The sequence below is a fragment of the Arvicola amphibius genome, chromosome 2, assembly GCF_903992535.2.
Source record: "Arvicola amphibius chromosome 2, mArvAmp1.2, whole genome shotgun sequence".
NCBI classification, from domain to species: Eukaryota; Metazoa; Chordata; class Mammalia; order Rodentia; family Cricetidae; genus Arvicola; species Arvicola amphibius.
In genome coordinates, this window is record NC_052048.2 from 122,956,060 (window position 1) to 122,983,509 (window position 27,450).

A 27,450-nucleotide genomic window follows, 5' to 3' on the forward strand; every position below is an offset into this window, starting at 1 on the left:
AAATGTTGGAATTTGGACACACTTTAGATACTTTATGTGGTGACTGACTTTGATTGTGAGTTTTCACTCATTGGAAAAACTTTTCTTATAACCTCCCATCAATCTACAAATCCCTATCTTCCTCATTCACATCTCTTGATTCCTTTGTGAGGTCGGAGAGGTGCGGTGAAGTTTATTGATGGTATTCAGAAAAGTAAGGCTCCCTAAGCACCCCTCTTTTCCCCTGGCGATCTGGGATGAAAACAGTGAGGGGAGATGTTCATTGGGACAGGGACTCCTTAGCAACTGAGGGCTTCTCTGTTCTTCTCTGTTCTTTTTTTTTTTTTTTTAGATTTATTATGTGTGTCTGAATGTATGCCTAAACACCAGAAGAGGGCACCAGATCTCATTATAGATGGTTTGAACCACCATGTGTTTGCTGGGACTTCAACTCAGGACATCTGGAAGAGCAGCCAGTGCTCTTACGCTCTGAGCCATCTCCAGCCCCCTTCTTCTCTGTTCTTGCTCGAGTGGGTGGTTCAGGGCTTCTTACTCCTGGGAAATCATGTGGGCCATGAGGTCCACCAACCTGTTGCTGTAGCCATATTCATTGTCATATCAGGGCTTTACCAGCCCCAGCCACAAAGGTGGAAGAGTGGGTATCACTATTAAAGTCATAGCAGATAAAGGAGACAACCTGGCCCTCGGTGTTGCCCAGGATGCCCTTTAAACGTGGGCCCTCTGATGCCTGCTTCACCGCCTTGATGTCTTCATCCTTGGCAGCTTTCTCCAAACAGCATGTCATGTCCACAGTGGACACATTAGGGATAGGAACATGGAAAGCCATGCCAGTGAGTTTCCTGTTCAGACTTGGATGGTACTGCCCACAGCTTTGCAGTGTCAGTGGATGCAGGAATGATCTTCTGGGCAACCCCAGAGCCATCATGCCACAGTTTCCCAGAGGGGTCATCCAAAGTCTTCTGGATGACAGTGATCTCATGGACTATGGTCATGAGTCCCTTGATGATGCCAAAATTGTCATGGATGACCTTGGTGGGTGGATGGGGTGCTAAATTGTTGGCAGGGCAGAAGGTAATGCTGATATTCTCGAGTGAATTGGCATTCCTCTTGTGGTTCACATCCATCACAAACACGGGGCCATCAGCAGAAGGGGCATAGGAGATGACCCTTTTGGCTCTACCCTTCAAGTGGGCCCTTACCTTCTCTGTGGAAATAGAGACAACACCATTACCCTTATCTGATACTGATGGAATCTCACTCCTGGCAGAAGAAAATGGTCTTCCTATTGATGACAAGTTTCCTGTTCTCAGCCTTGACTGAGCTGTGCATCTTGCAGTAGGTGGAATCTTACAAGAACATATAGACCACGTAGTTGAGGTCAATGGAGGGGTTACTGATGGCAACAGCATCCACTTTGCAAGAGCTGAAGGCAGTCCTGGTGACCAGGCATCCAATACGGCCCAATCACTCACTCCTACATTCACCACCATGTGTCTTGGAGGAGTCTAACATTGCACAAAAAGATTGGGATGGAAGGTAGGGAAGCAGAGAGCCTCTCTTGATTCTCACTCATTCTACCATTTATCCTGCATTTTAGAACCTTCTGGAAATTCTTGATATTTGCTTTTTTTCTCTTTGTTGAAACCTTAACTATTTCCAAACTCTTCCCATGGAAGATAGCTAGTAAGCTTTACATTTTAAGCATTGAAGATGATGTGCATAATGAAACCTTGTCTTAAAAAAAAGAAATAAAAATAAACTAAAATATGCAAATATTTAAATATATATGAATAAGAATAAAAATAGGTGCTTGCCATCGTATTTTTAACTATGGAGCATAGAGTAAAAAACATAAGAGGAAGAAAAATAAATGAAAAATATCTGGTATCACTTAAGGATTCACCTATAGAGCCTAAGAGATGGCTCAGTGGTTAAGAGTGGTTGCTCTGCAATCATGTGTAGTGAGGAGCTGTAGGCTGGCTTCCCACCGCCCGGCTCCCGGCCACCGGCTAGCTTTACCAGGAATAATTACACAGAAACTATATTCATTTAAACACTGCCTAGCCCATTAGTTTCAGCCTCTTATTAGCTAATTCTCACATCTTGCTTTAACTCATATTTAGTAATGTGTGTAGCACCACAAGGTGGTGGCTTACTGGGAAAGATTCAGCATGTCTGACCTGGTGGCTGGTTTCATGGCGACTATCTGAAGCGTCTGACTAACTTCCCTTCTTCCCAGCATTCTGTTCTGTCTACTCCACCTATCTAAATCCTGCCCTATCAAAAAGCCAAGGCAGTTTCTTTATTAACCAGTGAGAGTCCTCCATCAATCATGAGGACCAGAGATTGAATCCCAGCAACCTCATAACAACCAGGTACCCACAAGCATTTTAATCTACACCTGAGAGAGTGGAGTCAGGAGGATTAATAGAGTTTGTTCAGAGAGAGACAATTACTCAGGTGAGAAGTAGAGTGTCATAGAGGAAGACAGCACACACCCTCTTCAAGCTTCCACATATAAATAAGCATGTGTGTGCACACATGCGTGTGCATGTGTGTGCGCGCACACTCACACACACACACTCAAATAAATAAGCCAAAAAATTTTCAATTTCACTCCCTCCATTTCTCCATGTAGCCAGTCTAATTTTAACCATAAGGAGAAATGATGGATTTTAATGAATTTTCTCTTTTGTACTTCTGCTTTATCTTCTATTCCATTAGTTTCTGTTCTGATCTTTATTGTTTCCTATGAGTTTGACTTTGGTAGTTCTCCCTTTCTATTTCTGTTGTGGGCAGCATCAGCTAAGTCAGTAACTTAGAACATTCACTTTTCTAACAAGAAGCCTTTAATTACTATAATTCCCCCTTAAATGCTACTTGATGACATTCCATAAGTGTGACTACAGTGACCTTTTCTTTCCATCCAGTTCAAACACTTCACAGTTTGCTTTGATTTATTCCTTTACACAATGCATGGATGTGTCTATGCCACATGTATAAGGGTGTCCATGAAAGCCAGGAGAGGAGGTCAAGCATCCTGAATCTAGAGTTATAGGTGAGCAGCCCTACGTTGGTGCTGGCAACCAAACGCTGGTCTTCTGGGAAAGCAGAAAGCCCTCTTAAAACCACTAAGGCATCTTTCCAAACTCCTACCCATGCATTCTTTAAATTATATTATTCAAATTTCAAACAGTTGAAGATTTTTCTTACTGGATTTTGTTGATCTCATATTTAATTCCATCATAGTCAGAGACTGTATAGATTGGTGGAGTTTTTTTATTTTTTTATTTTTATTTTAGTTTTGAGGAATGTTTTATATCTAAGAATTAAAGCTGTCTTTGTAAATGTTCCTTATGTGGGTAAAAAGAATGATGTATTCTAGTATTCCTGGAAGAGTTCTATTATTGCAATTGAGGTCATGGAGTCTGATAAAAAGTGCTGCCCAAATTTATACAATAGCTGGCCCTTTGTCTACTTATTCCACTGATTACTCAAAAAATAGTGTTGGGATTTCTAATTAGGATTGTAAATGTGTCTGTTTTTTTCCTTTCAGCTTTATAATTTTTATACTATTTATTTCTAAGTTTGTCTAGTAAGTGTATAATGCTTATATGCAAGTATAATATCCTTTTAAAACTTATCCCTTTATCAGGGCTGGAGAGATGGCTCAGGAGTTAAGATCACTGCTCTTCCAAAGGATCCAGATTCAACTTCCAGCACCCAGAATGCATGTTTGTAACTCTCTGCAACTCCAATTTCAGGGTATCTAACACCCTCAGACATACATGCAGGAAAAACACAAATGCACCTAAAATAAAAATAAATTATTAAAAGTTATCTCTTTATCATTATGAAATGACTCTAATTGGTAATATTTTGCTCTGAAGTATATTTTCTCAAATATTAATATAATCACTCAAAGGTTCTTTCGATGAATGTTAATATGGTATATTTTCCCATCTTTATACTTCCTTTTGCAAACAAATTTTTGTAGAAGCACAAATTCTTTTTAAAACATTTTATTACATAGGCTGGAGAAATGGTTCAGAAATTAAGAGCACTGGTTGCTCTTCTAGAGAACACAGGTTTGATTCCCAGCATCCACAAGGCTGCTTACAACTACCAGTAATGCCAGTCCTAGAAGATCTGATGCCTTCTCCTGGCCTCTGCGAGAACCCGGCATGAATGTAGTGCACAGACATATATGCAGGCAAAAAAGAATGTACACATTAAATAAAATAAAATGTTATTACATTTATTTTATTGGATGTAGTGATGAGCTGTGGGCTGCATTCCCGCCGCCCTGCTTTCGGCCTCCTAACTAGCTTATGCCCCAAAATAATTACACAGAAACTGTATTCTTTTAAACACTGCCTGGCCCATTATTTTCAGGCTCTTATTCACATCTTGACTAACCCATATCTAATAATCTGTGTAGCACCACAAAGTGGTGCCTTACCAGGTAGATTCTAGCGTGTGTCCATCTTGGGCTGGAGCTTCATCGCATCTGGCATCTCTCTGAGGAGAGGCAATTGGAAGGCATATCATGTTGCTTGTGTGGAGGTCAAAGGATATCTGGCCTTGAACAGAAAGATACCTCTCTGCCTCCGTCTCCTGAGACAGGTCTGAAAGGTGTGCACCACCACCACCTGGCCCACTGAGCCATCTAACCCAACCTGTTTTTACATTAAAAATGGACTGCCTACAGACAGCATACAGTGGGCCAGGTGGTGGTGGTGCACACCTTTCATCCTTGGACTACAGATGTATTTTAAAAGAGGTGTTTATATTTAATGTGGTTATTGATACAACCATAGGTACATATACTACCTTACTACTCATTTTTTTATGTGTTCTATCTGGTTTTTGTTTATTCTTATCACTTTTATAGTTACCATGATTTACTGACTTTTAAAGAATATCTTGTTTTAACTCTTTGTGTATTCACTTACCTAGCTACAACTCTTACCTAGCTACAACTCCGGGTTTTTTGTTTGTGTTTTAGGGTTGTTGGGATGTTTTGGTTGAAGTTTGTATTTGTGTGTTTGTCTTGAGATTTATAGTATACATTTTTACTGTATCAAAATCTTAAAGAATCACTTACAGTATCATGTGTGGACCACAACAGACTTCTATTGTTCCTTCCTTGGGTCTTTGTATTATTTTAGTCATGTTAGGTAACCCACTGTGGACTGTCTTTTCACTAAGCAATGGCTTTTAAAGAGAGTGTTAAAATGAGTAAGTCCCAGTCTCTTATAAACATTATGAACAATTTCAGGTTTTCTTTTTTTTTCTTTGTGTAGAAACATAGGGTCATCTGGTCCAGTTTTCTTCACACCTGAGATATATCTTTACTATTCTGTGTGTTTTAGGTATGGTAGAGACTGGTTCTCTCTGTCTCCATATGCTGCAAAGGTCTTTTTTTAATCATCATTTATTTTTAGTTATTTTCTCTGATCTATGTTGACAGATATTCTTCAGTGCTTTAAATATGTCATCTTGATAGTTTTACTTCTGAGAAGTCTGCTCTCATCCTTATCTTTTTGCTTCTGTATATAATGTTTTTAAGGAACATCATTCTACTTTTCTGGTTTTCTTTTTTTATAATGTTCATGCTGCTGCTACTGGTGGTGGTGATTCCTTTTATTTTATTTATATTATTGTTGGGTCAGGGTCTTGCTTCGTAGATTTGGTTGTCCTGGAACCCTGGAATTCTCTGTCAACCAGGTTGGCCTTGAATTCCTGGAAACTGTATGGGCCTCCTGAGTTCTGGAATTAAAGGGCAGATACATACCACCATTCCCAGCTTATAATACTCTCTTTTTTAAACAGATACTTTTAAATTATGCATGTGTATGTTTGTGTGTCTGCTTGCATGTGTGTACAGGAGCACACAGGTGCCCAAGGAAGTCAGAGGAGGGCATTAGATCCCACTGGAGCCAGAGGTACCCTGGCACCTTATGTGGGTGCTGGGAACCTAACTGCAGTGCCCTGGAAGAGCAAGCAATAAGCACTCTTAACCACTGAGACATCTCTCCAGCCCCACAATCTTCTTATTAATCATGAGCTTTATATTTAATTGTGTAATTCACTAGTAGAACTTTCTTTATGCTCTTGTGCTTCGGATATACTGGGTTTCTTTGGTCAAGGGGTTTTAAGTTTTCATAAAGTTTGGAAGTTTTTAGCTATAGCCTCTACAAATATGTTTGGTCTCTCACTGTTCCTGTACATATTACACACTTTGGAATCTCTGGCTGCACATGTAGTCATCTGCTTAAAGTTTTCCAATAGGTTGTTGGGTGCTATTTGCTATTTGTTGCTGTTGTTATTGGTTTTTCTCTCTTTCACTTTAATTTAATTTTTCTTCAAGTTTACCACTAATTTCTTTTGCAGTATTTAATCTGCTCTTAGTCTCGTTAATGTTTTTTTTTTTTTACTCAGACATTCCTTTACATGATTGGTTTAGAGCCTCTTTATGCCATCATGTCTTTCCTTATAAGTTCACATATTTTCTTCTGCCTTCTTGGCTAGATGGAATCTAGTTATAAGAACTGTTTATCCTCATCTGATCATTAGCATCTTTTTCTATTGATAGCTTTTTTCCTCCTTATTATGGATTGAATGTGCCTATTCCTTTGCATACCTAGTAATTTTAATAGATAATAGACATAGTAAAATTTAATTTTTAAATGCTGGGAATTGATTTTGTACTTCTTTGAGTAGTCCTCATCCTTGTCGTGGAACACGGTTGATTAGGATGGAAACATTTCTGTCCCTTGGAGAACGGTTTTTAACTTTTGCTAGCCAATAGGAGCGCAGGCAGCAACCTAGGGCCAATTTGATCCACTACTAGGGCAACGCTCTCTTCAGCATTCTAGCTCGTCCTTTGTTTCCCCACTGAGGTTTTCTCAGTGAGTGGCAGGAACATTTCTGACTCCATCAATATCTCAGGACTTGTTCCTCCTGCTCCACTTCGTAATTCTTCCTCCTGCTTTGAGCGGTATCTTGGTATTGTACTGTTAGTCAGCATTCGGCTGAACCCTTGCAGGAAAAAAAATCCTCTTTGCTGGCTTCCATGAGGCTCTCTCTTGTCCCAAACGTCCTCCTGCAGCTCTAACCGCCTTCCCATGTGCTCCTCTCTGTCTTTCCATTTGGCTCTGTTTAGAACCCCCAATTGCACTGTCTTCTGGAACAGGAAGGCACCAGGCTCATCCCACTTCACTCAGTTTTCCCTAGCGCTTCCCTATGCTTGTCTTCTGGTATGTAAGCATCATTTCTGGGCAGAACTTTTCCAGATGAGATGATACGTGCAGTCATATCCTGGCTGGAAGCATCAGTGTGCTCCCTTTTTAGATGCTGCCTGACAAACGGGAAGTACAGTAAAGCACTTCTGGTATACACTGCAGGGCAATTGTTATCTCAGGAGAAAGCAGTCATGCCAGCGTTTGAGATGCATTGTGAACTATTTGTTTTTTTTTTTTTTTTTTTTTATGAAATACCACTTTCTAATTGAAAGCACATGGCTGATAAATTAGGACTATTTACATCTGGGCACTTGGCAGGCACTTGTTTTAAAATTAATGAACGGCACCCCTACCCTTAAGCACAATGGCTGACAGTCTTTGTTGCCAATGGTAACATTGGATTTTTTAAGCAAAAATGTGATTTGGAGAGTTTTTCTTTTGTTTCTACCACTATAACCTTAATACTTTTCTTTTGGCTAGCGATTTTTCCCTGATGAAATCAGTGATTTTTAAAAGTGTACTTATAATATAAAATGTTCAACATTTGGAATGTTTGTATAATTCAGAGAATCAATATTTAACAGATTCCCAATCAACATGTTATAAAATCACAAAGAAAAGATACACTCAAAGTAAATGAGGCCAGGAAGGTTTATCTCTAACAAAGTAAGGAAGTTTTCCCATTTGGTTTGAGATTCTAAATGGCGACTGACTCTTGGGCCATGTTTGTCATATTTCAGCTGAATAATGAAGGTTTTCAATAGTTATCTAAAAATTATATTAAAATTTCCCCCTCTTCTTTCTATACATGTATGTAGAGCCAAGTTTTCTTTACATGCTTCAAGCAATAACAGGTTGAATGTAAATGTTAGAATCGAGTTATCTTCTAAGAAGCTGGAATTAAAGAATTTTTTATAACCAGATTCAACAATGCCAGTGCTCTTACAAAATTCTTTTTGTTTTAGAAAATATAGAGGTTTTTTATATAAAAATGTGCTATGTAATGAGTAATGCCTTCACTATTTTTAATAAATTTGTAATTCAAAAGTATAATTCAAAAGTACTTATACTTTTTTGATACAATTATTGACAGACATCATACACATAAATAGAAGCTACTTGTGGTCCTCAATAATTGTTATTAATGTTAGGGCTCTTGAGACAAAAATATTAAAGAACCATTGTTCTCAAAGCTATTTTACTTTGCAGATCGTATATATCAGGCCAACAGTTCTAACTGTACGTACACATTAGAGTTGTTTCTAGTGTGTGGTCTTGGCATGGGCTTGTCTAAAAGTTCCCCTGGGGATTCTAACCTGCAGCCAAGACTAAGAAGCACTGGCACTGAGCCACATGTTTTGAGAAACACATTAGCAAAAACCCTATCACATTAATATTAACACTAGAAATCGTGGTGCATAGTAGTTCTTTAGTAAGGCCCTGAGGGTGAAAGCAAAAAGATTGGGAATGGGCCATTCATAGACAAATTATGAAATTAACAATTTAGATTTGAAATTCCTGGGACACTTAGCCTCTCCATTCCCCTACCTTTTGAGGACCCTGCTCAAATCTCAAGCATGCCTCCCTTTGTTCCTTTAATAGACAAGGAGAATCAAAGGAGCCTACATCAAATATCTGCCCAAATCTGTCAACCATGGTATTCAGTAATGAAAGGGAAATTTAAATATTTCCTCCTGAAGTCCAGTCAGTCTTTCGCTGTTCCTCAGAAATCTAAGGAATCCAGGTTTCAAGTGAATCTTTCCAACGCTATTCGCAAGATCAGAGATCAGGTCAAGATGGAAACTGAAGTCAGGAAAACAGGCTCTTCCCTGCCTTTCTGGTGCCCTCTCTTCCCAAACCCTTACCTCACCATCCAGTTTTCTCTCACAGACGGGAGAGTCAGACTCCAGAATCCTCCATTCCTTTTGTTTTTGTTTTGAGATGGTCTCACCCTGCATGTAGAGATAAGAGCAGCTGAGTTAAAGTAGAAAGACAGAAAAATGTCCCTGGAATCAAATGACCCCAGCAGCTCCTGGGAACTTCCCTCTTTTCTTCTCCACCCATGACCTGCTCACTGGGAGTGGTAGAAGCCCCCACACCCCACAAATGTGTCTTTGCTCCTTCATGGTCATCATTTTGTTATTGTACTGGCTAGTTTTGTGTCAACTTGACACAAGTTAAAGTCATCTGAGAGGAGGGAACCACAGTTGAGAAATTGATCCAGGCTGTAAGCAAACCTGTAGGGCCTTTTCTTCATTAGTGATTAACGTGGTAGGGCCCAGCCTAATGGGATGGAGGTCCTAGGCACCATAAGAAAGAAGGCTGAGCAAGTCATGAGGAGGAAGCCAATAAATAGCACTTTTTCCAAGACCACTACATCAGCTTCTGCCTCCAGGTTCCTGCCCTGTTTGAGTTTCTGCCTAATTTCTTTCAGTGTTAAGCTGTATGGAAATGTGAGGGAAATAAACCCTTTTCTCCACAAGCTGCTTTTGATTATAATGTTTCCTCACAGCCATAGTAACCCTAAGCAAGTCAGAAACTGGTACCAGGAGTGGGGTGTTGCTCTGAAAGCCTGAACATGTTGTTTGGGAAAGAACTGTGAAAGGAAGGACATCTGAACTTTGGGCTAAAAAAGCCATTAAGTGCTGAGAGCTGAGCGGGCTGTTCTGTAGGAGCTGGAAAATAATAACGTTGAGAAGAACGCGGATGATAGACGCCTCATTGTGAAGTTTCAGGAGGACGTTTGAAAGACTGTTAAAGACTCTGTCAGGGCCTTTGCTATTTTAAATTAAGAATCTGTAGCTGGTTCTGGTCAGCTGGGGCTGAAGAATTGGCTGTGACTAAGAAGAGACCAGGAGCGCTGATGTGAAACCTTTGCTTTACTAGGACAACTGATGTTGGTTAGGTAGGGTTGGGAAATTAGCAGTGAGTAAGAAGAGACCAGCACCATTGAGGGAAAATCTTCTGAAAAGTATTTCTTCCAGGGCAGCACACAGAAGCTGGGTTCCAGAGGTGGCCAAGGCATTACCTTTACTGGCAGCCAAACTTGAGCTTGTGTAAGAGCCTCCCAGGTGGCACTAGTTTTGAAGGACAAAGAGGTCATGAGAACAGATGAACAACCAGGAGAGGCCATTGGTGAAGGTACAACCTTGGTAGAAGTTGGAACTCCACTGAAGGTGCCATAGAAAGAAGATGAGGCTTGGCACCATGAAGAGAGTCCAGGAGAGGCTGCTGGTGAAAGTATTGCCCAGTTGCTGCAGAAAACCTCAGGATTTTTGAGATGCCAGTACCATGGGACTACAGCCAAGGATAGCAGAAGCCATGAACAGGCCTGACCCAAGAGACAAGTCATCTGTGCTGTGGTAAGCCCTCTGGAGGAGTGCAGAAGATTGTAAGCGAAACCCAGACACTGAACACGGAGTTATTTATACTGCTGGAGTTAGTTTTGCTTTGTTCAGGTTATAATTGTGACCTGGTTTTTCTCTCTTGAAATAAGACAGTATTTATTTTGATTTTACAGGAATCCACAGTTGAGAGACATTGAACTTTTAAAAAGATTTTGGAGTTTTAAACAAACTTTGGATTTTTAAGGAGATTCTTGGATTTTTAAAGAGTCTGAACTTTTAAAGTGTTAGAGATTTTAATATGTTTTATATTGTGGTATTTATTAATGTGAGATCTTGGGGATTAAAAAAAGAGAAAGATTATTGTTCAATAGTGCTGCGTTGGTGTTTTGAGCCAAAGAGTGGTGAGTTCTTAAAGTTGGGGGGGCCACATTGGGTAGCAAGTGAGGACTGACCTCTCATCTTCAATAAACAATTAAAAGAGCCAAAGGAGAAGAGGAAGAAAGAAAGGAGGAAGAGGCTTTACTCGAGGTGGCCACACTGGGATGAGGGACAGAAAGATCAAGAGACACTCCCTCCCCCACTTTCATGGGTACCCATATGTCCTTCTTCAAGGAATATGTATTTTTTAAAGTTGTATTTAAGATGCAGGTTAAGTCTCGAAGTTGCTAATGAAAGAGGAGGAAATACTCTAAAATCACTTTCCAGAGGGCCTCAGAAGAGAAGGCTGAGAAAGTCAACAGGCGCTAAGAGTATTGCTAGTTGAGCAACGAGTGCTTAGCATGGAACCCTCAGTTCCACCCAGAACAACACAAATAAATAAAAATGACACAAACCACAGAAATAGTAACAGACTTTAAAAATAATGCTCGTTATTCCATATATAGCTATTACGACCAATATTAACAGGAAGTGGCAACATAATACCTTAACTCAAATTCTGCCTTTAAGCCACATAGGTTCACATAGGTACACTATGTGTTTAATTATGTCTAGACTTGGTTCAAATTGAGACTAACTTCATGCTATTTTGTTTTATTTATGTATCTATAAACATTAGTAAAGTATTTTGAGTGTTTCTGCAATTCTAAAACAGCATGGGTTGTGGCCATAAAATTTGTTGAAGTCTATAGTTTAGTTATACTACATTATTCATTTTATAAATTAGATGAACTAATCCATTTTCAGTTTTAATGTTTGAAAAAGCATTTCAACAAGCTGATCATCAACCAGAGTATACCTAAATTTCTGCCCCCACTGAAAAAGAAGCTTAAATTCCAGCGAACAATTTTAGCAAGACAAATCCCCTTCTGTTACTGCCAAGGCTTGACCTTTCAGGTTGTCACTTAGTAAGTTAGACACCTATTGCAGAGAACATTACATTTTCAACTCAGAGATCTGGACAAAGCAAAATAATTTGGGGAGGGGGGGGCAGAGACCACCAGATCTCTGTGAGTTCCAGACCAGCCTGGTTCCATAGTAAGTTGTATGACAGTCAGAGATACATAGTAATATCCTGTCTCAAAAAAAAACCTAAAGTCTTTGACTAATTATTTTTTACAATCTATGTGTTTATTTTGTCATAAAAATCTGTATTACAAATTAGGAGAAAACAAATGAGTAAATTTTTTTTTTGTTTTTGTTTTTGTTTCTCTAGACAGGCTTTTTCAGTGTAGTTTTGGAACCTGTTCTGTAACTCATGCTGTAGACCAGGGTGGCCTCAAACTCACAGAGATCGGCCTGACTCTGCCTCCAGAGTATTGGGAATAAAGATGTGCAAAACCAATGCTTGCTACAAAGTAGCAATTTTATAAAGAAAAGTGGAAGGAAATTTCATGAGTAAAAAGGATCAGCCATACCAGGACTGGACATCTTCATTCTATGTTGAGACAAAATGGTCTCCTTTCAATATTGCTTTTAGAATAGAGAAAAATAACCTCAATCAAGTGTCTTGGGGAGAACTTCTCAAGTAAGAAGTCTTGCTTCACAAGAATGAGGCCCTAAGTTCAATCCCCAACGCTCACATAAACAGTCAGGCATGGCTTCGAGAACCCCAGTGCAATGGAGGGTGGAGAAAGGAGGGCCAGGTCATCAGTGTAACTCTATGTATAATGAGAGAGCCTGTGTCAAGGAAACAAGGCAGGGAATGATGTAACAGGACATCTGACCTCTTCTGGCCTCTACATGCAAGCATGCAAATACACCACACACACACACACACACACACACACACACACACACACAGAGTGATATTAAGAAAAGAAAATAAGGGCTGGAGAGATGGCTCAGAGGTTAAGAGCATTGCCTGCTCTTCCAAAGGTCCTGAGTTCAATTCCCAGCAACCACGTGGTAGCTCACAACCATCTGTAATGGGGACTGGTGCCTTCTTCTGGCCCTCGGGCATACACACAGACAGAATATTGTATACATAATAAATAAATAAATATTTTAAAAAAAGAAAAGAAGGCAATGTCTCAGACAGGAAATGGATGCCATTCTGAGTACGCTGTATATAGGATGCAGTAAAAGCTATTATTGAAGATTTTTACAGGCTGAAGATATGAAGGAAACACAGAATAGTAGATAAGCAGCATGATTACTCATATTTCTGTGGGTTATTGCAGGTGTTTATTAAACAGAACAGTTAGTATGAAGTATTATTAATGTATAGTGTATGCATATCTTTACCACAAAAGTAGAGTTGTATGACCCTTAGAGACAAGAAAACATTCTAAGAAGTATAGAAGTTTGTGCTTTCATCACTGTACAAACATTAGATTTCACAAATGTAGTTGGTACTACAAAGTACACATGTAAGTTTTTATTTTATGATTTATTGTTATTTTATGTGCATTGGTGCTCTGCCTGCATGTGTATCTATGTGAGAGAGTCGGATCCCCTGGAACTGGACATACAGACAGTTTGAGTTGCCATGTGGGTGCTGGGAATTGAACCCAGGTCGCCTGGAAGAGCAGCCAGTGTTCTTAACCACTGAGCCATCTCTACAGTTCCCCACATGTAAGGGCCATGTTGAACAAAACAAACAGAACATTCAATCAAACACAATAGAGATAAAGAGATGCTGTAACTATGAGATGCATGAGGTTGCCACCAAGAAAACAATAGCATTCACAGTAAGCTTTTAAAAAAATAAGTAGATGCATCACACTCTAAAATAACAAGCAATATAGAGGGTGCTAGAAATACAGCTCAGTAGTTTGCACTTAGCATTCATGAGTTTTTGGGTTCAATCCTCATCACCAACGGACTGCTAAACAAGTAAACAAATTAATGGTCTGGTGGATACACACGCAGTAACAAAGAGCTTACTGTTAATATTTAGCATACTAGTCAGTATTATGCTCTCTCTATAATTATATATGGTTTACTTTTATGCAACTGTCATTATTTAGTATACTACTCAGTATTATGATCTCTCTATAATTATATATGGTTTACTTTTATGCAACTGGCAACACAGGTTTGCTTACATCAGCATGGTTACAAATACATGAGATGAACTTCTCTCCCAATTTCTATTCCCTTATTTTGCTTTCTACTTATATTTTTATGCTCTTCTCTGTGTTAAAGATTTGTCCATATCCCAGCCAAAGGATTTCAACAGGAGCTATTTTCCCTCTTAATCAAATGCCTTTCATAAATGTTTGAGATGCACAAGTGGTTCTTGAAAATGTTGAGTGAATCAATAAATCAAAGAGTATAAAATCTCAAGGGGAACAAAACCAAATAAGCTAAATTAAGATCAACTTGTCTTCAGCTAAGTCAGACACCAACATTAAAGGAACCAGGACAGTTTAACATTGAGTTATGTAGTCAGAAGCATGTTTGGAGACACTTGGGAGTTTTTAAATTTGAGGAGTCATAGTCAGGGTATGTTATAGTAAAATATTCAAGTCACTGCAGTCTAACTATAATTTTAAAAACCAATGGATTTACTTAGTTATCTACTCAGTGGTTTTATAGTACACCCAAACACTGTCATCTAGTAGCAGAGAAAACAACAGTTTTGGTCACTTGAGGATAGCAGTAGGAATTTCCTTTGATGAAGCAGAAAGGAAGTCCTTCTACAGGCAGATTTCTGTGCCATTTTAGCTGTTTGTTGTCTTTTTAAATTGACACCCACAGAATCAAGTTCAGCAACTTGTTTCTCTGAGGAAATATAGACATAGATATTGAAAGATAGATATCCTTTATCATATATATATATATATATATATCTTCTCTTTAACATGAATAATACTGGAATCATAAGTAATACTTATTGCGCATTTTCTGAGAGCTGGCGAATAAAAAATGCTTTCTGTGCATTAATACGATTAATCCTCGTGACAACTTATAGGGTAGAGACAACAATCATGGTGGACAACACGTGGTTGTGGGATACACACCAAGGCAAACTAATCACATGTGCACTGCTTTCTTCAGTCAGGTGAGAATTCTATGATGTATAAAATTATTACCCCCTCATTTTTGGGCAAGATTAATTCTTCATGAGATTAAAGAGCACCAAGTTCCTAAATGGTGGAGCTTAGACTGCCATTCAAAGTCTTGCCCCAGCTCCTTTTTTCTAATTAGCAAATTCCAAGTAGTTTCCATGTGGTGAGAGAGCCCAGGTGTCCTTGATTTTGTCAACCCAGATGTGGTGATGTCTATAAGAGCTTTCTTCTTTTCTGTTGACTTTTGGGCTATAGTTAGTTGACACTATTTCAAAACCAGAGTCTTAAATTAAACCCCAGTACTCTACAGCCGGAGGGAACTTTATGTTAAATCCATTTTTAAGGAATTCATAAGCATTTACAAATTACCTTCTTTTTCTTGGGGAAAACCACAAATACAAACAGAAATCACTGGGGTGGACAAATTTTTTTTTTCCAATTACCTAAGTATTGATCAGTAAAAAAACAATAGAGAACCTAGGTGAAACGTATGTGATTATCTCTCTTTGGTTATTAGATTTCTTAGTCTTCCTCTGTCAAATGATCATCTTTTTTACTAAATGCTCTTCTAAATATATTATATTATTTATATTATATTGTATTATCAACGTTATATAAAAATTAAGTGAAAACACATATAAAGCTAATAAATAATGGTAATAAAGAGGCTATGTAGGATAAACAAAATTTTTTTCTATATAAAGAATGACTGTATCCGATTCAGGGCTGTATTAATTTGGACATGGTTAGAGGACAGTAGGGAACTGTTGAGGAGTTTATCATGTGATATTTTAGGACTATTAGTTAACCAAATCATGACAATGAAAAAAGTTTGACAACTCAATACAAAATTACTAAGCCCTTGGAACTGGTTCAGGTCTAATACCAAAAGAGGCAGGTGGATTTCTGAGTTTGGGGCCTGGTCTACATAGTGAGTTCCAGGACAGCCAGAGCTACGTAGAAAGACCCCGCGTCTCAAAAACAAACACAAAAAAATTTACAAGAGCCGGGCGGTGGTGGCGCACGCCTTTAATCCCAGCACTCGGGAGGCAGAGGCAGGCGGATCTCTGTGAGTTCGAGACCAGCCTGGTCTACAAGAGCTAGTTCCAGGACAGGCTCCAAAGCCACAGAGAAACCCTGTCTTGAAAAACCAAAAAAAAAAAAAAAAAAAAAAAAAAAAAAAAAAAAAAAAAAAAAATTTACAAGACCTTGTGCTAGATAATGAATAAATAAAAATAAGAGATGTTTTCCCACAAGTTCAGGAGAGGACAGGGCAGATGGAACCCAGGAGGATCTGGTACACAGTGAAGACACAAAGAAGTGTGGTAAGTGACACAAGAGTTGTCTATTGAGAGTGATCAGAATACAGGATAATTACAGCTTGCAAAACCAGAGCTGATGACAGATGGAACCATCATGAATGTGTTACCAAGAATGTAACAGTTCGAGCAAGTCTAGGTAGGAGAGACCAATTAGAAGTCTATTAGAGTAACCTAGACTGAAATTGTGGCTACGGTAACTGACAGAGTCAGGCGGGACACTGTGAGATTGTAACCAGCGTGTCCCCGCTGATGAAGAGACCACAGCACCCTTTCCCCATAATCATTTTTTACTAACTCTCAGGTGACACTTGAGTGGCATACACATTTCTCAGTTGTGTTCTAACGTCATGGAATAAAGACACGAACACAAAGTGAGTTTTCAGTAACCCACAGTCTATAAATTAAACCCAGGTGAAGTGTTTTTTGTTTTTGTTTTAATGACAACTTCCTCTAGTGGGTCCTCAGCAAATCGTGTTTTTCTGCATTTAAGATTTTAAAGCAGGGAGCTCTGCTCCCTCAAGTCACAGCCATGCTGACCCTCTGAACTAGTATTAGGTGACAGGTGCAAATGATTGTGTCATTAAGGACAGGAGGGGGCACTTTAGATTCACAGCTCTAGCCAAAGAAGGGAAAGATTACAAGCTCCTTGTTTCATTTAAAAAAATATTACTGAGACGTCTTTAACATTTAGAGTCTATGTTCTCTTAGGGCCATGAACGTTGCTCTTGAAAATCGTTCTTCCCCATCTCTTAGGACAGGAAGAGAACGTGTGAAAAAACTGTGGTTTGTGTCCAACAAAGATAAACTTTCAGGTACAAAGTCAGTCTTAGCCTCAAACGACCTGTTGAAAGACTTAACTAGAGAAAGCAATTAAGAAGCAAAATGGCAAGACTGCAGCTCAATAAAATATTTTTATGTAAAGTACATGTTTTCACATAAACACTCCAGACTCCACAGAGTAGCAGTTTAATTCTTGGAGAAAGTTACTCCTGCGGAGAGTAACTGTTTCTTTAAGGACCACAACAGAACATGGAAGTCAAGAGTAGATGAAATTGGGTTTTGCACCAATCTCCAATGAGATTCTGGGAATCTTGCTGGGAGAAGATTTTTCTGGGCTAGACTAAAGCATCTGTTGGAAAGTGGAAAGAGAAAAGGGCACAGATGGGCAAGGGAAGGCTTAAAAAGAAGGTACACTTGAATGAATCTGCTTTTAATCTTTAAGTAAGAGAACAGTAGAATCTTTAAACAGTTACATGCACGTACACACACACACACACAAAGCATTTTGATCCTATCACATCCCATCACCTCCTCATTTGAACCCTTTCTTCTTCTGAACTGGGGCCTCCCATGTGTCTTTGAGCCCCACAGAGTTTAAATAGGGTCGCTTGCACGAGTGTGAGAGAAGCTTTAAGTACAAAGATGTAATCAGACTGATTTAGGTGCTGGTGGATGTTGGCAGCTTCCAGTTCCAGAGCGACGTCAGAAACATGCTCCCACCCCCTGTCCCCCGGGAGAAAAGCATTATACACATTTTTATTTTAAACATCTCGCTGCCTAAGAGGGGATGGGGATGTAGCTAGTAGCATGGTCAGTGCTTTAGCTCATTGTTGACCTTATGGGTGTCAGCATGTGGGTTCAGTTTCCACTTCTATCCCAGGGGGAAAACGTCTCAGTTAACTCCAAATCTTGGACTATCCATTAACATTGCTGATTGTGTATCACAATTGGCGGTCCTCTTAGGTTTATTCCCCCTCTGTTCTCAAAAGCTGCCCAGCCCCGACTTTTTGCATCCAGACACGCTAACTTTACCCCCTCCAGCTATATCAATATATTTTACTTTGAAGGTATAAAACGTCAGCGTGGGCAAACTATGTAGCTTTTGTGACAATAACTGTCAACTGCACAGATGTTTCTCTCGCACCAAGTATTTGTAATTTAACACACAGGGTCTTCTCCCCTCTGATCTTTATGTGGCTGCCACCCGAGTTCCCCACTTGCCCTACATTCATTTTCACGCAGGTGGAAGCCTAGGTTCCGTGACTGTAGACTGAACTTTTGGTAGCGAGGGCCACATGCAGTGTAAAGATGAACAAGAGGAAACACAAGGCACTTGCCTGCAAGCAGCGTCTCCAGTTTTACTGTGCCGCAGGTGAAGGCGAAGGGCTCTGGCTGTGTCGCTCAATGACAACGGCCACCGGGAACGCAAGAGGAAGAACTTTGGAGGACAGTGGGACAGCACGGAGGATGGACACGGTCCTCCACTCTGGACACCGCGTTCAGGTGGTCCCCTCTCGCCCCCGATCGCCATCGCCTGCCTAGCGGATAGCAAAATGAGGGTTCGAGTCCAGCGTCTCACTCGAGACTCTCTCGGCCCGCTGCTCCGCGCTCGACGCCCCGCGGGGGACTTCACAGGGGCCCCCAGCTCCGCGGCGTTCCCCTCCGACCCTCCCTCCCCGGGGGAGCCAGACCCTCCACGGCGCACAGCGGGGAACTACAGCTCCCGGCAGGCCCCGCGCGGGCCGCGCGCCCCCGCCCGCGCGCCCCGGCCCCCCGCCCTCCAGCCTGGAGACGGGACGGGGAGGGAGGGCAGGAGGAAGGGGCGCGCGGGCGGCGGGCGGGCGGGACCGTGCGAGGTCCGTGAAGCCTCGCTGAGCTCCCGCTCCGGGACGGGGACGCGGACGCTGGCGCGCGCCGACTCTCTCCAAAGCGACCGAACCCGCTTCTGTAAGTAGTCGCCTAAGGGAGCGCGGAGCAGACACCGAAAAAAGTTCGCGCCGCCGCCGCTTTGTTCTCCCGACCCGTCGGGCTGAGGTGGCGCGGCCCCTCCCCCACCACATGCGGCGGCGACGGTGGCGGGACTCGGACCCGCGCCGGGCTGGGCGGCGGCTGCGGCTGGGCGGGAAGTCGGGGCGGCCCTCGGCTGGCGGGCGGGCGGGCGGCCGGGGGCGCCGGCGGCGGCCAAGTTCCGCGGTCCTCGCCGAGGCCAAGTTGGAATCACTCGGCTGCGGTGACCCACCGCGCCCTGCCCCTCGGGGAGTGGTGGGGACCCGCCGTTCCCGAGCCCCGCAAACTAGTTCGCTCCGCGGCGCGGTGCGGGGAGCCTTCCCGTGTCTTTGCTGCACTTTTTCGTGGTCCTGGAGACTGGAAGGGGCGAGTATCCGGGGTTTGGAGGATGGTGACCCGGGTTTCCTGACTTGCGAGTTGCAGCCTCGCTCTAAGGCGTTCTCGTTCCCCTGGGGAGCTTTGCCCTAAGGTGAAACACCCCCAAATGTGAAGCAATGAAGAAAAAGAAAAAAAAAGCACACACGACTCGATTGCGTGTCGGAGTTTTTATTTCACATCATCGAAATCAGAAGTATAGGCCGTGATGTCTGTAAGCACGAATATAAATCAGGCGACAGGCGACCTGCAGACTTTTCCGCACACAGATTGATGGCATGGACGTAACTGTCCCTTCAACCACGCCCGTCCCCACAGGAAATAAGACTATCGCTGTCATCTTTGATTAAAGAGGATAAGTTACAACTCGAAGTACTACTTTGTAGGACAGGGCCTTTAAAACCTGTGCAAATGAAACAAAAGCTTTAAAATGTCCTCATCAGTATCCTGTAGTTGCACTAAAAAATACTTTTACTTTATATCTAATGTTAGAGTTTTAACAATTTTGATTTTGTTCAACCCACGCTTTAACTTTTAATGCCAAGAGGGCAGACAAACCTACAGATTTGCTTCAAGAAGGCGTCCATGAAGTTCGCAGACTCAGATCTAAGTAAGATTTGCTCTATATAGGGACACTGTCTCCCTTCCAGTTACACTGGAGAGAGATGAAACAGCACTTCAGCCATAAAGTTGCTGGAAGTTTTTTAACAGTTTTATTTTTAAAACATCTCACAGGAAAAATCATTATAGGTTTTTCTTCATAGGATAGTATTAGAAATGGCATGGGCTTGGAGTCCTTTTTGATAAGCCAGGGTAGTTCACGTTTCAGAAGTGCTAAAATTAGGATCATTTTTTTCTTAAATGTACATTCTGATCACACTTACCCCGTCCCCCATACCCCTCCCACCCCTTCGCCCCCGCCCCCATACCCCTCCCACCCCCTCCCAGCCCCTCACCCCCCCATAACTCTCCCACCCCCTCGCCCCCGCCCCCATACCCCTTCCACCCCTCACCAGCCCCTTAAAGTGATGAGCCTTAAATCTTGCACATTTTATAAGCTTTCTGCGTTATCGGATGACCTGTTTAAAATAGACATTACTTTGTGTTTGTGCGCTGTTTCTTATCTAGACACTGCTACAAACACCTTACAATACGTGAAAATTTAAAAGTTGGATGAGTTGAGAACACCCCTTACAGTAAAAAGGGGTGGGGAGATAGTTATTGGAGTACATTTTTCACAGAAGGGATCTTGTCTCATGTTTTCAACAAAATTCGAAAGTTGGAAAAAATATTAACCATAGTGGAGTTAGTTGCTAGTTTTTAAAAGAAACTTGTTCAGAACTTGGTGTATGATAATTATTACTTATATGTAATTTGATTAGGCACATAATTGGATTTAATGATCACATCTCTTCTTTGAATCTCTCCAGTTATGTAATTCAAGCTGAACTTGCCTCTTTGGAGCAGTCATTTTGAAAGGAAAAATAGGGATATGGTACTTGAGATGTTTTAGTATTAATGTCAGTGTAGATAAGAAGTTTTCTCCACTTGTGTAACCACTTGTGTTGTAGTGGCCATATGTGAGACGTGCTCACTGACAACTAGCCAATCAGATTTCTTGGGCAGTACTGCTGCAAAGATGAAGATATATCAAGCTTATCATAGCTTCATATTGCATGGCCAGACTGGTGTTCTCTAATCTGGATATACTTCTCAGTGCCTGCGCAGAGAACCTGCCTCATGTGCTGTTTTGGTGTTCTGCCTGGGAGTGGAAGGCCTGAGGTTCAAATGCCATTGCCCCAGATGAGCAGACCTGGAGCAGGAGCACTCTAGTGGAGCACTGAGCTCTTAGTGTTACATTAGTCAGAGGGAATAGGCAGGTTTCCAGAATATGCAGTCAGATGTAGAGACTGCACTAGAATGGGATCATTTTTTTATTCTACAAAAATACTTGAATTTTTGCGCAATATATAAGCATTAAGCAAAGTCAGACGTTTGTTGAGGTAAACATGAATATTGACTTCAGTGTTCTGGTCGTCACTGAAAATGCTCACGTGCTTTTAACACGCTAAAAACAATACATATATGGGAGAAAACCTTGTGCTTTATGAGCGTTCCTTGCACACAAAGCTAAATTAAACCTGGGCCACTCTTTACTGGCGGGAGTCAGGTAGATACGCTATTACAAAGGATAAGTGTTTCTTCCTCTTTGCTTTAACATTTGCTAGATGCAAAAAGAATGCTGGCTCTCTTAAATCATGAGAGCTTCCCTTTGAAGTATTTGATTTGCCTTGTTTTCTGGAATCCTCTTGTTTCCTTGTTTCTTTAGAGAGACCTTCCCTAGGACCCCAGCTGAAATGAAGTCTCCCTGGCATAGATTCTGTTGTATCTCATAGTTTATAATTACCTAGCTACTTATACAGATGTGTGTTTACTGCCTGGGAGTTCCCGAGAGAGTAGTGGCCGTGTCTCTCCCTGCTGCTGCTGCTGACTTCAGCCTCTCTCACAGCTGTCTGACAAATACCAGGTGCTCTGTAAGGATGCAGTGAGTGAAACTCCTGCTTTTCGAGCCTCTAATTAGAGACTTGGTTAAGGTTGGAACATGCTGTCTTGTGATGAATTGACTGAGGGGGAAGGAAGGTTGATCAGCTTGTGGCATTTCCATGAGGTATCTATCACTCAGCCAAGTCGCCTAACCTCTGAGGTCTTTCTTTTCCCTTTCCTAAAAGATCAGGCACACTGAGCTCAAAATACCTTTATTAGCCTATATTTTGATTCCATTCACTGATGGCAGAATTTGTAAGTTCATTTGAATGAGGTATGTGACCGCTCTCTAAAAGAATGTTTGAAGAATGCCAACTAAACTGTTATAAATTCTTCATAACTAGACAATACTCTTCTAGTTTAGAGGCTCTCATAGCTATTAGAAACAACATCTAATTAATACACAGTTTACAAATTAACATGATGTTCTCTTTGTTAACTTACAAACTCTATTTTCTATTTGAAACAAATACAAAAGAAAATAAATAACATGACCAAAGTTACGTAAATTAGAATTGTTAGATTTCTTACAGATCAACTCAAGATTCCTTAAACAAAACAAGAAGAGGGAAAACAGATGGGATGTGTGGGTGGAAGCTGTTAAGACAGGTTCTTATATTTGTATCCATGCCAAAACTTTACAAAAAAATCACTTTTATACAAAATTATATATAGTTTATTAGGAATTCATGTCAGTCTCATAAATTAGTCAAGTGTGTTATTAGACTGTTACTGCTAAGTAGTTAATATCAAGTGGTCTAATAAAATGTAAATTAATAGGATGATAACTTTTATCTAATTGCTATGAAACTTCTCAATGGTTTTAGTACTTAAACCAAGCCAGGTGCTATCAGTAGTTCACATGCAGGTGCCAGTCCCTATGGCCCCATGCCAGCAAATGGTGCTGTCATTTTCCTTGTACTTCTCTGCAGTCATTCTGAATAAAACCAGTTCTCTCTTAACACTTCCTCAAATATTTGAGGACCACTCTTTATCACATGACATTGTCTTCACCATTACCTGAATTATGCAATTTTTCTTCCCAAACCTAAAAACCTGTTAACTCTAAACATGGATTACATAATAAACATAATAGTAATGACCAACAAACAGGTGTGCAGATTAATGCTGATGACTTTCCAGTGCCCAGAGGACCTAGGTTTGCATTAGTTCTTTCGGTCAGCCAAAAATTAATTCTATTAACAGCTTATCTGAAGCCTTGGAAACATAGCCCACTCTCATGAATGGCTTCTAAATCAGCATTTCTCCATCCTTACAGTGCACATTTAACTTTAAATTTATTTCTGTTAAATTTTACTTTAATTTTATCTTATTTGCTCAGTTTTGTTCAACCTTGAGGATTAAATAAGCAGATGTCTTTGTCTTTACCATCTCAAATCTAATGAAAATAGAGGACTAGGAGTGATTTGGGGGCATTTCACCAAAGACTTTGTTGACATACAGCAAATTCCCTTACCGCACTGGCACCCAACTCAAACTCACACAGCATATGTATGAAGACAGTGGGGAGAACGTTTTCAATACTACTTCTGCGAGAGTGTAGTCGTCCTGAGCAAGTCTTTAGCTTCTGAACTTGTGCTTTCTCAATTTTGAAATGGGTGCTTGTGAGGATTAAGGAGGTAATAGAGGTGTCTAGACCAGTGTCTGTCAGATGGTAGGAGCTCAGTGAAGATTAATGCTTATCTCTTCCATTTGAGGATCTAGTGTCATCTTTATTAGTGTGATAGACTAGGCATTTCTTACTCTCAATCAAATCACTTGAATAACAATCTCGGATCTGGCTAGAGGTTTTTTCTATTTTTAAAAAAATGATTTTTTTAAAATTTTATATGCCTTGGTGTTTTTGCCTGCATGTTTGTCTGTATGAGGGTGTCAAATCACTTGGAGTTGAATTACAGACAGCTGTGAGCTGCCACATAGGTGCTGGGAATTGAACCCAGGTCCTCTGGAAGAGCAGCCAGTGCTCTTAACTGCTGAGCCATCTGTCCAGCCCCTGGCTAAGGATTTTTGGTTTCTTTGGTAATTTCTGACTGTGCTTACCTGCTTTTCTGTGCTCAGCACTTGAAGCAGCTCTCCCCGTCCCAGACCGTGGCCTCTTCTCTCACCCTGAGCTCTTTCTGCATGACATTCGTGGTTAAACTGGCTCGCTGCTTTTGCTGTATGGGATGAGCTGCATCTTGGCCCAGAGATTTGCACTCACATAAAGTTTTAGAATCTCAGCACTCAAGAGGTGGAGATAGAAAGATTCTAAGTTTGAGACCATCCTGAGCTACATGGTGAGCCAGCCTGGGCTATATAGTGGGATTCAAAAGAAAAGGTATTGTTAAAAAATAATAATAAAGTCATTTAATTTACTCTTATTCACAAAGTTCAAGTTTCAGTTCTCTGCTTTATGCTTGAAAAGTGGTGGGAGAAGATAAGCAAGATACAAGTTGAGCAATTCTTTCTGTGTAATCTCTCACCCGTAGCAACATCCTCTCTGAGCAGTGATTCTCAGTTCCTTGTTATCTTTAAAAAGCTGTCCTTATTATGGAGATGGTGCTTGGGTTCTAATCCCTACTCTGCTTGTTCATAGCCATGTGATACTGGGCAGATTGCATTATCACCTTGTGCTTTGGTCTTCTCATCAGCAAAATTGCTGTTTCCCTGGTAATTTCAAAAAGTATCATGAGACACTTTAGTGAAGCATTACTATCAAGTGCTATAAAATATGAGATTGAATTCCAGCCATTTGCCTAAATGTCAATATCAGTGCTTGTTATCTTTAAGTTATTTTTAGAATCATTTAATTCTGAATTTTCTCATTTGTATTCCTGTATGTATGGCTTTGTTCTTCTGTCATTCACTTTAATTTAGCTCCATATATTGGTCTCCATAAAGTCACTGCACACACTTTGGATACTTTGGTTTTTCACCATTGGAATTGTTTATGGCTACGAAGAATTTAGACGGACTCACCTCTTGTGAGCCATTTCATTCAGCTGTAAATGGTCATGCCTTTTTCTTTGCTTTATTTTATTTTTTTAAATTTTCTAATCTGTGTTTTCTTTAAAACCATGATGCATAGTTTACTGTGGGGGGGGGTTCTTTTTCCTAATGATAGAAATCCCATGATAAGTCCACTTTCTCTTGTGTTTCATAGTTTATCAACTGTCACTGTTCTTTATTGTTTCCAGTGTATCTCATTTTGCCCTTTTATTTCCTTAGACTTCTGGAAGGTATTTGTCAGCAAAGCAGCTCAGGGGTCATATTTTGACAGAATTTGACTCTTTTGGAGAGGTGCGAGAACTGCCTCGAATCTAGGGCCTTGTGCCTGCTGATGTATTCTCACTAGACTCTTAATATATAAAAACACGAGGGACTATGTAAGTTTTACTGTATTGGGAAATTATTTTGCTTCTTTAATGGCTAGAATTGTGAGCATTTTATGTCTCTGCTGCTTGGCTTACTTTTCCTGTTTTGTCCCATCTGTTTTTCTCAGTTTCTTATCATAATTGAATTGTATAGTTGTGGACTACCAGTGTTTAATCTTCACAAATTTAAAATATAATAAATTATAGCTGGATGTAGTAGTATCTTGGTCTCAACTGTTCTGGGAGGGGGAACAGAAGGAGCTCTAGAGCCCAGGAGTTTAAGACCGCTCCGGACAGCATAGTGAGTGAAATCCTATCTCCAAAAAAGAAGACAAATATATATATCTCAACCCCCACCCCAGGGCTCAGGCGTTAGTAGTGGTGAGGGCTGGGAGTTTTATTTTAAGTGGACATCCCTGAAATTATACCTGTAGTAAAAAATGTGTGACCACCCATTAGGATGCATTCGTGAATTGTAAATACCACCAGAGAATAACACTAAAAAATATAGGAATTCTTACATTTTAAACTGATGGCAAATGAATATAAAGCATTAAAACCTTTTTAAAATTTCCTCTAGGTTGACAGTATTTCAGAAGGCGCAGCTTTTCTCCGTGGACCCAGTCATCAAAAGAAATATGCTTATACTATTTTTAAAAGCTTTTTACTTCATCAAAGGGAAGTTTGCTCCCCAAATGGAAATGAGTACATATGAGAGCGTGGTTTGAGGTGTGGCCATTTGAGGTGTCCCGCCAATCACTGAAGGGGAGATCATCTGAAACACAGCTTTCTGTCAGGAAGATTTTATCTTGACGCAAAGGGGCTGTATGCAGTTTATTTTCTGAAATGAAAAGGAAAAGACAAGAACAGATTTAAAATAACTGAAGATATTTCATGAATAATCAGGATCGGCTCTATTCTCATGATGATAACTGTGATGTGAAGTGAGTTACAGATCTGGGTGTGGTCCTAAAGACAGAACTCTTGATGGGACTGATGGTGAGAGCCGTAGGACCTTTAGTGTGTTCCACCCACTGTGACAGAATCTGGCGGCAGCATGAGTGGCTCAGCCCAGGAACTCAAGCAGCTTCCATCTAAATCCAGAAGCACAGTCATTTCTTTACTACTGTTATTCTGAAAACTTCTCCAAAACCATTTAAAAGGCGTCGACAACTATTTTTATAGCTTAAAGAAAGGCAGATGTCTGCAAACAATTCCCCTCCATCAGCCCAGAAGTCTGTGTTACCTGCAACTGTTTCTGCTGTGCTTCCAACTCCTTCTCCGTGTTCAAGTCCCAAGACAGGACTCTCGGCTCGCCTCTCCAATGGCAGCTTCAGTGCCCCGTCACTCACAAACTCCAGAGGCTCAGTGCACACTGTGTCATTTCTACTTCAGATCGGCCTCACACGAGAGAGTGTCACCATCGAAGCCCAGGAACTGTCTCTGTCCGCTGTCAAAGACCTCGTGTGCTCCATTGTTTATCAGAAGGTACTGTGCAAGCTATTTTTATCAATGGTTTATTCTAATTAATATTGCCTCTCACAATCCCTATAATTTATGCGTGAAACAATGAACGCATTTGGACTCATTGGTAATTTATGTTCGGATTACGAACATTTTGGGCAATGCGCTAATAAACTGTGAGTCAAAAATCTGAAAAGTCTGTTAATGGGAACCTACATCCCAATCTAAAAATATCACTTACCCCAGAATAGTGTCATTTTATAGTCAAGGGGTTATATGACATTTCATTCGATTGCAGAGAAAAAGGTCAGGAGGTAGAGGGCATAAGGCATTGAGGTACTTACTGGAAAGGTGGGACACCAGAACTGAATCCAGTGTCCACCTGCACCTTGGGCTTTCCAGACGTCCTGTGTTTCACCCTCTTTTATACCCTCTTTTATACCTTTTCTTTGGATGCTAATAATTTCTCATAGAGGAAATTCAAAATCTACCTAGACTATCATTTAAATACAGAAAAGGCATACTTTGTCTTCCTC

At 40.7% G+C, this 27,450-nt stretch overlaps 2 protein-coding genes across 2 annotated transcripts in view; one reads left to right on the forward strand and one right to left on the reverse strand.

Annotated features, from left to right (window-relative positions):
* Positions 1 to 528: 528 nt before the first annotated feature.
* LOC119807305 (glyceraldehyde-3-phosphate dehydrogenase, testis-specific-like) lies at positions 529 to 10,599 on the reverse strand. The gene is given in 9 exon segments (XM_042054548.1): positions 529 to 598; positions 600 to 937; positions 939 to 1,239; positions 1,241 to 1,459; positions 4,601 to 4,761; positions 5,889 to 5,994; positions 6,939 to 7,189; positions 9,113 to 9,199; positions 10,276 to 10,599. Coding segments are annotated over 9 exon segments (1,857 nt in total).
* An 8,370-nt stretch (positions 10,600 to 18,969) lies between these two features.
* Prkd3 (protein kinase D3) overlaps positions 18,970 to 27,450 on the forward strand; it is a 67,528-nt gene continuing 59,047 nt past the window's right edge. Inside the window, exons 1-2 of the mRNA XM_038318972.1 lie at positions 18,970 to 19,097; positions 26,031 to 26,938. Coding sequence (XP_038174900.1) covers positions 26,651 to 26,938 — 288 coding nt within the window. The 5' untranslated portion in view covers positions 18,970 to 19,097; positions 26,031 to 26,650. The remainder of the gene's footprint in view (positions 19,098 to 26,030; positions 26,939 to 27,450) is intronic.